This window comes from Thermobia domestica, chromosome 7 (assembly GCF_964235325.1).
Source record: "Thermobia domestica chromosome 7, izTheDome1.hap1.1, whole genome shotgun sequence".
In the NCBI taxonomy this organism is placed as follows: Eukaryota; Metazoa; Arthropoda; class Insecta; order Zygentoma; family Lepismatidae; genus Thermobia; species Thermobia domestica.
This window is the reverse complement of record NC_137460.1, coordinates 300,257,572-300,271,891: the sequence shown is the minus strand read 5'-3', so window position 1 is coordinate 300,271,891 and position 14,320 is coordinate 300,257,572. Positions and strand designations below refer to the sequence as shown.

Sequence of the window (14,320 nt, the reverse complement as noted above, 5' to 3'; positions counted from 1 at the left end):
TTTCTACGACATTTGAGTGTAAAAGCTGTATATTGACTGTGCCAGTTCGTACCAATGAAAAAATAATAACAAAAAGAGAAATTTTCCTTTCAGAAAGCGTGAAGGGATCGCCCCGTCGGAAAGCGTCACTGCTTACAGTGTATCCATGAGGTAGTCTGCACGGGCCCGGCTCGTGAATTAATAATGAGGTCCGACCCGAGTTAGAAATATGTTTTAGCATTTAGGTCAGACCCCATGTGATAATCAAATGAGCCCCAAATAAGCCTGAATTACAAAACTTAACAATTAAGGCAAAATTGTATTTTTTATTTGCAACAATTAAATGTTTAATTTTGCAGTTTAAAAGCTTTCATGATTCAGAGACAACAAGGAAATAAAGGTTATCCTTTACATTTAGTTAACTATGAATTATCTTTAAAAAAAAGTCATTATATAAATTCTCATATAATATAAACTGACATTGTCTTGAAGAAAAAACCAAGACACGTTGTTCCCAATGCTCTTGTTCCTTTAATTCAGTGTAAGAAGCAGTATTTTCACTCAGACTAGCTAAGCATATTTATTTCTGTTACTATTAGTTTTTTTTCTCTATTACACAGCTTTTGTCTCAATTGCACAGTGATTTTAAGTGTGGGCGTCTCAAGTTACAAATTTAGGCATGCGTTAAAAGTTCTCCAGAAAATATCGTTGTATTATGCCCGAAAAGGTCCAGAGAAATATTATTGTTTATTTAAAAATTTACGGCCCGGGCCCGAGCTCGTGCAGACCTCTACCACGAGGTTGCTTACCTACTAAAAAAAAAGTAAGATTCGGACTTTAAACATTTTAGCAGGTGATATTTGTTGTAACATAAGTTTGCTGAGTTAGTATCACTGGAACTTTCAAAGCCAGACCAGTTGGTGGAAGAGTAGTGGGGAGGAAGGCGGAATACGAAGTGCTCCGCAGCGATCTGCGCATCTTGGTTTGAAACTTGTTGAGTTATAGCAAGTTATATTGCAAATTTTATGTTGCACTGACGCAAACAATTATAGAATGTACACGCAAATTAGTTATTTTCATAGTAACCAGTACCGTAACTAAGGATGCATGCCCTCGCGAAAATGTTAAAAAAAAAAAGTCTTTCCACGTTAATGAAGACACGTAAATCTTATGAAATAATAGAAGAATATTTTTGAACTCGCAATGTTCGATTTAGTCCGTCACTACTTGCTCATATAATCCAAAAATTACATATAATAATTAGATGATGATGATGATGATGATACCCAGCTTGATTTTCTTCTCATTGTTACCAAGCAAGAAAGTAAATTGTATTTCATTCTCACGTACGGATGCAAAAGTTTTTTTTTTAAAAAAAAGAAAACAGCTTTCGAAAAAGAAAAAAACGAGGAATTTTTTTGTGTCTTTTAGCCTGGTAAATTTTGGCCTTTTGAAAATTATTCATTTTTAGTGAAGAGGAAACAGTATGTTCTACATTAGTTTTCCCATTATAACATTAATAATAATAATAATAATAATAATAATAATTTCATCTGAAGAGCTAATCCTAAAAACATTCAAGACTCAAAGAAAATTGGTCAATCGGTACAAGAGACAAAGTGCGAATCGGTGGACGCAGTGGGATCCATTGAACTATTTATAAATCTGTTTAGGGATGCGTTCGAGTCGAGTCGAGACAGAATTTTCCTGACAAAATTCGAGTCGAGACACAGCTCTTCCAATAGAAAAATATATATTTTTCGAGTCGAGACATCACTTTTACAGCACATTTTCGAGTCGAGACAGCCTCAAATCTTGTCTCGTGCGCATCCCTAAATCTGTTAGATTCAAATTCAACGAATTTTCTTTTTTTAAAAAATAAAACGTTTAATAGTGTTAATAGTAACTGTTCTGAAAATGAAACAGAGTTCGTGGAACAAAATCTTCATTTAAATTTTGAACGGAATAGAACTTCAATATAATTGTACATAACATTTATTGAGGCAGATAAAATTCAAGGGGAGAACTGAAATGCTATCCACAAGTTCTTTATTCTAAAAATTTTGACACGATATATATCTACTTGTAACAGTAAATAAAGAAGGAATTTTCTGAATATTTAATTTTAAAGTAACACCATTTCCAAAATAGTCGTTTATGGTTTTAATTTTGTAAACTGAAGTCTCTGAAGCTTAGGATAAAATCCCCAGTTGAACACGAAACAACTTGTAAGCGAGATACAATAATAATAATAATAATAATAATAATAATAATAATAATAATAATAATAATAATAATAATAATAATAATAATAATAATAATAATAATAATAATAATAAACTTTGTATGTTTCTTCATTTGCGGTACTTTCTCTGGTCTGTCAAGATTGAAATTAGGTTACTAGCAAAACATATATATTAAAATTTATAACTTCCAGGTATTTAATAAATGGTTAGGCAACCAAAACAACATTTGGGATGTGCTGGTTGCAATAACGTACAGTTGCTGACAATAAATCCAATCCCAGTTTGAAAGCCAACCAAGATATACAGACCAAAGTACTGAATGTTGTTAACGCATTCTTAACATTTTAGTCAATTACAGAAAACAAAAGTGGTATTTAAACAAGAAGGTCAGAAAAAGGTTTTAAATGGCGAAAATTTTCGTCCCTCTCTTAAAAATCCAGATTTCTATTTTAAAAACTCCATCCCGAAAAAAAAAAAACAAACGATAAACTGAAAGTATTGGAAAATAACAGAGCAATACTTAGGAAAATTGTGTAATAATGTGGGATTTGGAAAGTAGACTTTAGCATCTTAACATCATAATGTTAACCTTCGAACTTAGATGGGGGCCTCCGTTTGCAAATGGTCCCCCTAGTTACGCCACTGATAGTAGATGCAAGACATAAGCTCCTTGGTTCTCTCCATGATTCGATATTTTTACTTCCGTTGCAGGTTTCGTTCTTTTCGGGACGAATCACTAACCAATCCTCTTTGGTACGAATCGTTCAAGAACAACTATAGACACATATAAATTCATTGCAGAAGAAGAAAAAGTACAAGGAAATGAGTAATCGCTAACAGCTGTCGATGCAGTGATGCCAGCTCGATGAACATTTCCCATATGAAGGGGAAAATAGACCAAAAGTCTGCTAAGGTGAGGGAAAAGAGAGAAAGCTTACAAAGATGAAAAATACTTCCCTACATTGGTGGATTTCCTTACCTACATTGGATGAAAAAAATAATAAACAAATAAAAAAAATAACTCATTCAACAAAAGCATTCTTAATGTTAAGGATTTCAAAAGTGATTTCAAATTTCTGAAATAGTTTTATTCCTTTTATATTCCACCGTGGGAGATAAGAGGGCATTTTCTGATTTAAATGACGTTAAAACATGTGACTAAATGCTGTTTGTGTGGTTAAGTACTCATTTCAGACAAAAAGTATTAACTGTACAGCATTTCGTGTTATAAGACGACACTTAAATCTTCAAAACAAACAAAATGTATACAAATTTTAAGTTGCGGTAGCAAGAAATGTAAACATCAGACATTTTTTAAAAAGTGAATACTGATATCAATTACCCGCTTCGCTGGGTAAAATTAAGAAAAAATAGTAATATCTTTCGTTAGTCAGTCACTTTTTACTATTACTAAGCGCTCCTTGATATTGGTCATTTTCGATGATTTTTATATATCTCCTCTCCTCCCCATGTTGCGGGCCACGGCATCGGAAGTTTCATTGTTCATCTCATGACCCCGAATAGTATGAATTCGACAGTGATATTTGTCATTTTCGATCATTTGTAAATGTCTTTCCCCTCCTTTAAGTCACATCGTCAAAGTGATATGACAAAAATCGAACTTCATCTACATTGAAAATTTGATCGAGACCGGTCCGGTGGTTGAAGAGCTATTCCGCCTTATGCAGAGTCGTTTTGACGTACGACTAGCGTCATACTAAAGGCTAGACTACTGCAGCACATATGTTAGTCGAACTCTTTAGTATGGCACTAATCACACGTCAGAACGTCTCTGCATAAGGCCCATTAAGTTTTATTTATTTTTTACTTATATCCCCCTCCCGCTTCCTCCCCTAAGTTCTATCGTCAAAGTGAATAGATAAATACCATCCCAGGCCCTAACCTCATCTATGTTGAAAATTTGATTGAGATCGGTTAGGTGGTTTAAGTATTATTGTTTTATTTATACTTATATATCTGCTACCGTCAAAGTGATATAATAAAAACCACCCCAGGTTTAAACTTTATCCATATGGAAAATTTGGTTAAGATCGGTCCTGTGGTAAAAGCGTGATGGAGTCACAAACACAGTCACTTTTATTTTTATTCTTTTCACATATATCTCCAGTCCTCCTCCCCTAGGTTGCACCGTAAAAGTGAAATAACGAAAACATACCAGGGCCGAACCTTATCTATGTTGACAGTTTGATCGAGATCGGTAAGGTGGTTCAAGAGTTATTAAGTTTTATTCATTTCCATACGTTTCCCCCCTCCCCAAAGCGTTCCCTAACATTTAGTATCAAAATGAAATGCTAATAAACTTCCCAAGTTTGAACTTCAAATATGTTGAAAATTTGATTGAGATCGATTGGGTGGTTTAAAAGCTACAATCATGCCAAATTTAATCATTGTAGCCCTACAAGAAGTGCTCAATAATTTATGTAGCTCATGTAGTTTTATATATAGTTAAGATTGTTTTCTGATTTTGAGGAATGACAGAATATTAAAGTTAACTAATTGCAATACATTGAAATTATAATATAATTTCATTGTATTACAATTAGTTAGAAAAGTAATTAATATTTGAACTTGTAGCTTATTTTTTTGTACTCACGATAAAACTTCTTATAGCGGTAGTAGACTCACTTTAATCAATTTTCGGAACGTGGGAATTTTTTCAGGAATGAGGGAAAACTAACAACGGAATTACCAAACTTCTACTCAACTTAGCTGGTATCACTGTGTTGTTCCCTGTTGCTGTCCCAAACCTTGCTGTCTGTCAATGAATGGGCTGATTGTTTTTTATAGGCGTTGTTATTTCCCGATAATGAATGTAAACATGTGAATTTCGAGGACGCATAGAAAGAATCAAAAAGTAGATACAAATTAGAATAGAATATGACTCGAGTGGATTTAAAAGTGGTTTTGTTGGGTCGAGAGTATGGTGGAAAGACTAGTTTGTTGGAACGGTATGTTCACGACCGATTCAAAGGCGTTAATTTCTACCAGAATGTGAGTGCAAAGATAAATTAAGTAACGCTCCTTTTGTCTTAATTTGCCAAAGCCGCGTGGGCTACATAGTGCTTTCTGTTTGCTTTATTTTAATTTAATATGTCGTGGATGGTGTACAGCAAATTAGAATATTAACTTATAGTGTATAGAATTAGTGGGTATATACCTACGTTTGCTGCCAGGTAATGGTGCTGATCAAATTTAGGTACATCACATTTTGCAAAATTTACAGGTGAAATTCAATATTCTGCATAGAAAGATATAAGGAGCAAATTTCGGGTTCGCTCTAGCAGACGTTTCGGTCCATGTTCCGTTAAGGGGGTTCAAAACTACACGACCCCCTTAAGCTAACCTAACCTAACCTAATATAACGTTATATTATGTAATCAAACGAAAATCAAAAGAAAGAAGTGGTGTCAAAGACACCGGACCCCCTTAACGGAACATTTAAGGGGGTCCAAAACTACACTGGACCCCCTTAAGCTAACAGGTAAAATACAATATGAAACATCTTTCGTGAATATAAGTATGGCCTACTATCAGTGCACAGCATATTGAAATGACTTTTGAGTGATTGTAAGTATTGTATATGTTAGTGCGTTCTTCCACTGTCCTCGTTTATGCGTATACCCTCGTCGCTCATACGCCTGCTGCCTACGGACGCACCCCATCGCTACACTCGGCCTCCCTTCTGCGCTTCTGCCCTGATTTTGTTAGATAGAATTCGTTCTTTTTAGTGACCACCTAACACATATTGGTACGTGTTTTAGTTTTTATGCCATACGTCCACACACTATTTATACTAAGCCAGGCACGTAGCCAAAGGGGGGGTCCGGACCCCCCCTTCGAGACCAGAAATGAAAAAAATTAAGGAAGGATAAAACAAAATGAAATGACAAAAAGAAGGATCAGCGTTAAAATTAAAAAGAAAACTACAGGAAGCTTTTGCTTACTCTTTCTTATGAGGAGTTTTTTATTACTTGCAATATGGTGGCGAGGTAAGCGAGATATTCTGGAAGAGTCGGGGAATTTGAAATTTCAAGAAAAGTTATGGAATTCTCAGAATTCCTGCTAGTAGTCAGGAAGATTTCAAGCTTTCGAAAGCATAAGTGTCGTTGTGTAACCGCGTGGACATTTTTAATCATAACTTTTCGTCATCGCATCCTTGCAGTATCAAACATGTTATTTCAAGGACAATTTTCTGTTGCTCCTTTAACCTGTCATTTGGAACCGACAGTAGTTGACGGAATAATAAAAACAAAAATTATGTTAAAAGAACGTTCTGTTAGCATTTGATTCAACAGAGAAAGGAACGCATATATTGTAAAACTAGTTGAATATACACATGCTTCGCACAGGGGCTGTATTTGCCTGTGGGAGTATCACCATTGATTTCAGCGACCGCGAAAACTATTGGTTTGACACTAATATCGGTCATTTTGGATTACTTTTATATTACTTGGTATCTCACTCCCCTCCGGTGACCCCCGGCTCGGAGCCGAATAGCGTGAATTTGGAAGTTAATGCGACTGGAGTTTCACCATTGACTTTAGCGACCGCGAAAATATGAATTCGACACTAATAGCTCAAGTGGTAGAGCGTTGGCTTCGAATTCGGGAGGTCGTGGCTTCGAATCCCGCTGCCTACTATCCTGACTGAGGTTTTCCAGGGTTTCCCTCAGTCCTACCAGATAAATGCCGGGATGGCACCTACTAAACAGGCCCTGGCCGATACCTTCCCAAATCCTTTCCATTGTTAATGTTCTTGGATATTCAATGTAAAATGGCCTATGAGCTGTATCTGGTGATTGTTAAATAAATAAATATCGGCCATTTTCTACTACTTTTACATGTCCCGGTAAACGCTCCCCTGAGACCCCCTGGTTCGAATTTCGACAAAAACGTTTAACTCCGGTCTGGAGCCTGGACAAAGGTATTCGTGACTAAAATTTGGTAACTCTCGGTCAATTTGTCCGGTTCCCAAGCCGGTTCCGGTAAACGCCCCCCTGAGACCCCACTGTTTCGAAATTTAAAAAAAATCGCTTCGTCTTGATCTGGGGCCTGGGCCAAGGCACCCCTGACCAATATTTGGTAACTCTCGGTCCACTCGTCTGGTCCCTAGGCCGCACACAGACAGATAGACAGACGAACACACAAACAAATTCTTTATTTTATTTATATTAGAAGATAGTTTACAAGGCAGTATTCAGTATGTACTTTTTATAATAATTGAGGTTATAACGAAAGGAAAATTGTTATATTTGAATAAACAGGAGAAGGACGTAAATATTGCAAAATCTTTTTCAATACTTTTTTTATTATTTTGCTCGAAATTTCTTCATAGTTTGTTATTAAAATACTTGCCAACATATCCTCATTTTATTGTCCTAACAAACCAATATATGTTGATTATAAAGTAGTTTAGATTGATCGAGCTCTAGAATTTCATGTCACTCCCCCCCCCCCCCTCGGCCGTTACGAAATCCTGGCTAAACGAACCAATATATGTTCCAGCAAAATAGTTTACAGTGATCGAACCGCTTTTGTGATGACCAAAGTATTTCATGTCACGGACCCCCCCTTCACGAAATCCTGGCTACGTGCCTGACTAAGCCCTCCTGTAGTCAATCTTCACGTGGTAATGGAGCTCCTCATTTAGTATATGCTCTGATAAAAGAAGTACAAGGCTTTAACCTAACCTGAAAATGTACGATATGTGTCAAAATTTGGTGGAATCATCTGTTCGAGTGATGCCCAAATTTCTGCATGCGGCAGACATAACTATTAAGTCATACAACTGTATTTTAGGTTTACAAATGTAGGATTACTAGTATTAAATCTTGACAAGTGTTTTACCATGGTTAAAATAAGTGAGTGCATATGAAAGATGACTAGCATATGCTATTTACCATCGGTGGTATATTTCTTTATAGTATACCTACAAAAGCATATTAGTGAAGTGCTATAGGCACTCGTATTACTGAGGAAACCCAGGTGTTTTTACTCCCTTCGCTTATGCGTATACCCACTGTTGCTGAAGCGCCTGCTACCTTCGGACTTAGCCCTGCACTATCGCTTGAGCCCACCAGTTTCACTCCGCCGTGACTCGGTTAGGTATCATTCATGTTTTCTACTGGCCATCTTGCACAAGCTGGTTTGTGTTTCGTGCACTGTAGATTTGTGCATACATTTGGACGTTGTATTTATACGTAAATCGTTATTAAAAACTAAAAGTGAATTTTCAACAATTATGGTGGCCTCCTCGAATTTCTTCTATGTTAAGTAGAGATATCATTTCGCCCAGCGCAAATCTTACAAAGGACAATTAGATGGAAATTAGTTAGAGAATTATAATTTTTCAACAATTATTTCGGGTTGTTGTTGGGATTTTCCTCAACACTAAATTACCTAGTTTTTTTTTTTTTTTTTTTTTTATTTATTTATTACACCTACCTCCAAAATTAAACTTCGAAACTTGGATTGAAATAATAATCTTAATATGATCATAAATACTTTCATTAATCGTGCTTCTTAATATATGCCTAGTTTCAGAATCGGCTTACCATATGTAATTATCACCGTAACAAAATGCCATTGATAAAAACGTATGGGAACCATGCATAATGAATTTCGTTTGCGTTCGACCAAATTCGCTGTAACGGTGTTGAATTGGAATTTATTATTTGAAAATGGATAGACCTTGTTTGTGCTCGCATCACATGGAGACGGTAAACCGTTTGGAAGGAATTTTGGATGTAGTTATTATGTAGCTCAATCTGGGTTTTTAACCATGTCACTTTGATTAAAATGCATATGGTATGAAAGAGGGGGGGTAGGGGGGGGGAGGAGAATCAAAAGCTATGCGAGAAACTTAGAATCTTACCTGTCAAGTTAGGAAGATAAAACGTTTCATATAAACTCTCCATTAAAAGTAAAGAGACCCGTGTTCCAGCGTTTTTCAGAGTTACCGTTTTAAGTGGGGAAAGAGAGTATTTTATATAATTTGAAAGCGATGTTGCATGTTGTTACTGATCACATGATGGGGGAAACCCTTTGATTCATAGGAACATCCTAGGGGAGAAGGGTTTTCGAAATTCGTCCTAAAAGATACAGTATGTCACTAACCCTCCAACTTACGAAGATTAAATTCAAACTTCTCATTTAAAGTAGGTTGGTATGTGTTTATCGTTTTTTAAAATTTTCGGAGGAGTAATTTTCCGTTGTTCCTATTGAAAGCGACGTTGCCTGTTGTTTGGGATCGTATCACGGAGAAACGGTTAAACAGTTTGAAATGGATTTTGGAACAGTTTATTATTTATTTTTTTATTGTGTCAGTTTGATTAAAGGGCGCATCGTAATGGAAGTAGAGGAGCCATTCCAGGTCAATTCAAAACAATTTGAGAACAAAATTTACCTTGGGGGGCGCGGTGGCTCAGTGGTAGAGCGTTCACCTCTGGTGCTTGGGGTCCCGGGTTCGATCCCAGCCCCCGCCAAGTGAACTTTGTGGTGGACAAACACCGTGCTTGTAGGTTTTCTCGGGGTTCTCCCGTTTCCTCCCACTTTCTTCATTCCACCATTTCACTCATCTCTCACCATCACCGTCTCCTTTAGCCTAAGCGGCATAAGCGTGGGACGTAAAACTTAAATATTTCATTTTTTTCAAAATTTACCTTACCATCTCAGATTGTCATAAAATTTTGTACAGGGGTACTATTCATATAGACTAAGAAAAATTCCAAACTTCAACTTTATATATCGACCGGTATTGAAGATAGGGCAACGTCAAGTTTGGAAAAAATGCCCAAAATAGCATGTTAAATGTATTTTGAAATTGGAATTGCAGCTCACCTAATTGAGCTAGCGATCTGCTTGAGGTGTCATTTTACAGCGTTTTTCATGCCCTTTCCTGTGGTATTCAACAGCATATAGGCTAATACAAATTTTTATATTCAAAGTTAAAATCAAAATTTTTGAAAAAATACACATTTTAAAATTCTGAAATTAATTCCATGAATAGATAGTATTGTTGTAAAGCACTTGGCAAAATATGAATTTGGGATGATAATGGGTTCATTGTTTAAAAAAATTAAAACTAACACTATAGTTTTCATTAATACCCTGCACCTAGCTGAAAAATACACGAATGCATTTATTTATTTATTTATTTTTAACCTGTGGGAATAAATCTGAACACTAACATGAAGGGTACAGTAGTAAGTCTAAAATATATCATACCGACTTGTAATCTGTTGGCTATGCTTATTAGCTCATACTTCAAAGTCTAACTTAAAACAAGTTTTACAGTTAAAAATGTTTCTGTAAATAAACGTGGTTTGTAAAAAGTATACATATAGCACTGGTACAACAGCAGAGTTGGCTGGTTTAAACTTTTTTTTTTTTTGGTAAAAAAATATGCAAAAATGCCACGTGAATTTCATAGTGACGGTTTGACATATCTCAAATCATCTGTGTTAGTTGAATCTAATTTTTGCCTTGTAATTAAGGAGCCCGATCAGCCCACAAAATTTCTCCCAGTTGGAAATCGAGTAGTGGTTCAGATGCCACTTCAAGTAATATGTCCAATCCTTCATAACCTCGCTGTTACATAAGGATGTTAAGCGTAAATGAACCAAACGAATTGAAGCAATTTCAGCAGGTAGTCACGAGTTCATTGCCAAGCAACAGGTAGCCTTCCTTAACTACGCAAAAGAAACTCTCAAAGAATCAGAATTTGCTGTCGTTTGTGATTTTTCTGAAAATTATAGTAGAGCGCTACAAGATGAAGCATAGAGCTACCACTGGACAAGCTAACAGGTCACAATCCATCCTTTTGTTTTATATTTCAAACAGGAAAACAAAGCTGAAGATGTTAAATATGTAGTTGTTTCTAATTGCCTGGAGCACAACACAGTTGCTGTTCACACATTTCAAAGAAAGACTCATATCATTTCTGACATCCAAATTTCAAAAACTTTCAAACAAATTTTTAAAAAAAATTATTTTATTTTTCCGATAGGTCTACCGCGCAATACAAAAATAAGAAAAACTTTTTGAACCTGTGCTTTCATGAAGCAGCTTTTAAAGTGAAAGGAGGGTGGTACTTCTCGGCTATAGCACATAGAAAAGTGCCTTGCGATGGGGTAGGCGGTTCAAGAGACTGGCAGCTCGTGTTAGTTTGCAAGGACTCTATGACAATCAAATTCAAACCGCAATACAACTTTTTGAGTGGGCAGTACAAAATATTACCAAAGTAAATTTTGCGTACTCAACCCAAGAGGAATATACTGAAGCTGAAATGTTCCTGGAAAGTAGCTTTGATGAAGCATTCACTATTAAAGGAACACAGTAATATCATGCATTCATTCCCAAAACTACATCAACATTAATAGTGAAACACTTTTCAGATGGTTTGCAGGGTTGGGAAAAGGAAGTGTCAAATCCCCAAATAAACTTTAATTAGAAGACATATCAGGCTATGTCACCACTGTCTATGAAGGAAATTGGTGGTTCGGGTATGCTTTACAGAAAAATGAAGAGCTTGATGAAGTAAAAATAACTTTTCTTCTTCCGCCTGACCATCTCCATCATTCTCATATCCAAGAAACACTGATGTTCTGTGGACGTTCTGCAAAAGTGAATGCTGTAACTCCCGATGGAAGAAGTTATGTTTTCCTTGAAAGTGATGTATGCCGAATATATGTGGCTTTTTCAAATTTCAAGTGGTAAACATATCCTATCACTTACTGAAAAATTTTCATCATCTCTTTCTTTAGTTTAATGTTCATTTTTATTTTCACAGAAGTGTAAAACTTAGTATTCTTGTGTTATTACCCTACGTATAGAGTATTCTTGAAAAATAAGTGTTACCGTAGTTTTGATTTTTTTAAACAATGAACCCATTATCATCCCAAGTTCGTATTTTGCCAAGTGCTTTACAACAATACTACCTATTCACGGAATTCGTTTCAAAATTTTAATGTATGTGCTTTTTGAAAAAATTTGATTTTGATTTTGAAAAAAAAAACAGATTTTTATTAGCCTATATGATGTATACCAGAGAAAAAGGCATGAAAAATGCTGTAAAATGACACCTCAACCAGCTCGCTAGCTCAATTAGGACAGCTGCAATTTCAATTTCAAAATACATTGAACGTGCTATTTTGGGCATTTTTTCCAAACTTTACATAGCCCTATCTTCAATACCGGTCGATACACAAAGTTGAAATGTGGTATTTTTCTTAGTCTATATAGAGGGCATCTATGTACCAAATTTCATTAAAATCTGAGATGGTGAGGTTAAGTCACTGTGTCGATTTAATATGGAATGACCCGGAGGGGGTTCAAAATTTCAGCCAAAATTACAGCATCTTGTGGGCACATCAAGATAGGAAGTTAAAATTCGGTATATAAACACCTCATGAAAAATAAAGACACTTCCTGCTTGTAAGGATTGGAATTTTAAGGAAGAAAGAGGGCGTTTTCTGTAACTTCTTTCTTCACATTTAAATCGACGATTCCTGTTGTTTGTGATCGTATCAGAGGGAAATGGTTGAATAGTTTGGAATGAGGTTTTCAACATAACACATACTTCAAGCTGGGATTTTATCATGTAACTTTCCTTAAAGGGCGTTTTGTAAGGTTGAAGGATTTCAGAATTCATGGCACAAATAGAATATCTCATGGAATTTTTATTGCGTCACTCATTGATATGCGTGGGGGCCGCGGTGGGTTAGTTGTAGAGCGTTCACCTCTTGTGCTTGGGGTTCTTGGTTCCATCCCAGCTCGCGCCAAGTAAACTGTGTGGTGGACACACACCGTATGCGTGAGTTTTCTCCCGGTGCTTCCGTTTCTTCCCACTTTCTTCATTCCTCCATTTCTTTTATTTCTCATCATCACTGTCTGCTTTAGCCTACCTGGCATAATCGTGGGACATAAAACTTTAAGTTTTCATTTCATTTTCATTCATATGATTATCCTAAGAAGGAGAAGGGAGTCAAATAACTTTCATGAACCCAATTCTCCCCGTGCAAAGAACGACCATTTCAGCTAGTACGGAATAAAGAGTAACGAAACAAATTTCCTTTGTTTTTTTGTGGTACATACTTGTGTATTAACATAAACATAAAATAAAATGTCTTTCTCCATGTGTCAGTTAATTACAAATCGAGAACGTTTGACTTGAAAAAGGAAATCACTAAACATATACCTAGTGTTGTAAATAAAAAAAAGTTTGTATTTTTTCAGAAATGTACGTTTTTTTTTAATAGAAAAACATCTCTTCTCGTTCTTTTCTAAATTTGTGTTTTTTTTAATAGTCATTTGTAATGTATCTAACGTCTATTTAAGTATGAAGTATTTTATGTAGGTGTAATTACCGTAAAATGTAACAAGTTAAACGCTAGATACTGATACGGTACAAATGTTTTACAATATATTTGAGTAGCATACCTACTAACAGTTCGAGTTTCAGCAGTGTTGCATCAATATCAACTAAGAAATTAGAAATGAAAATTTGTTTTTTCGTGAAAGCAGGCCTTTAATAATATCACGAAATAATAATAATATCACGAACAGTATAAAATGCAAATAACTTGTCTGAAGATAAGAACTAATACTAATTTGCCTATTAGTATTTTACTAAATATCACACATAAATAATTTGTCGACTAATGATACGCAGGGCCGGCTCTACCATATGTGCAACACGTGCATTTGCAGGGGGTGGCTATATCAGTGATAAGTATATTATTTAAAATAAATATTTCTTGTTGGAAAGATACTTCATGATGATGGTAGTTAAATTTACTAAGTTGACCTTTTATTTGGAATACTACATTCATAAATCATGATTAGGTCGCATTAGTTTAAGGTCACATGAACAGCGCTAAAGCAAATGGTTAAACAAATCCCAGCATCAATTGCTTGATTGTTGTCAAATACAAGAAGTCGATTCTCAAACACTAACTAAATGGATAGTTAGTTAACTGATATCAAAGCTACTTTTGTCTTTGTCACAAATAAGGTCGTTATCATTGATGGTGGGAAACAGCTTTTTTTTTTTTTTTTTTTTTTTTTTTGTTTTTT

At 35.5% G+C, this 14,320-nt stretch overlaps 1 protein-coding gene across 1 annotated transcript in view; it reads left to right on the top strand.

Moving 5' to 3' along the window:
- The first annotated feature begins 4,963 nt into the window (after nt 1-4,963).
- Nucleotides 4,964-14,320, top strand: part of LOC145691104 (ras-related protein Rab-24-like) — a 71,164-nt gene continuing 61,807 nt past the window's right edge. Inside the window, exon 1 of the mRNA XM_081766793.1 lies at nt 4,964-5,237. Within this exon, the coding sequence (XP_081622919.1) occupies nt 5,124-5,237 (114 nt within the window). The 5' untranslated portion in view covers nt 4,964-5,123. The remainder of the gene's footprint in view (nt 5,238-14,320) is intronic.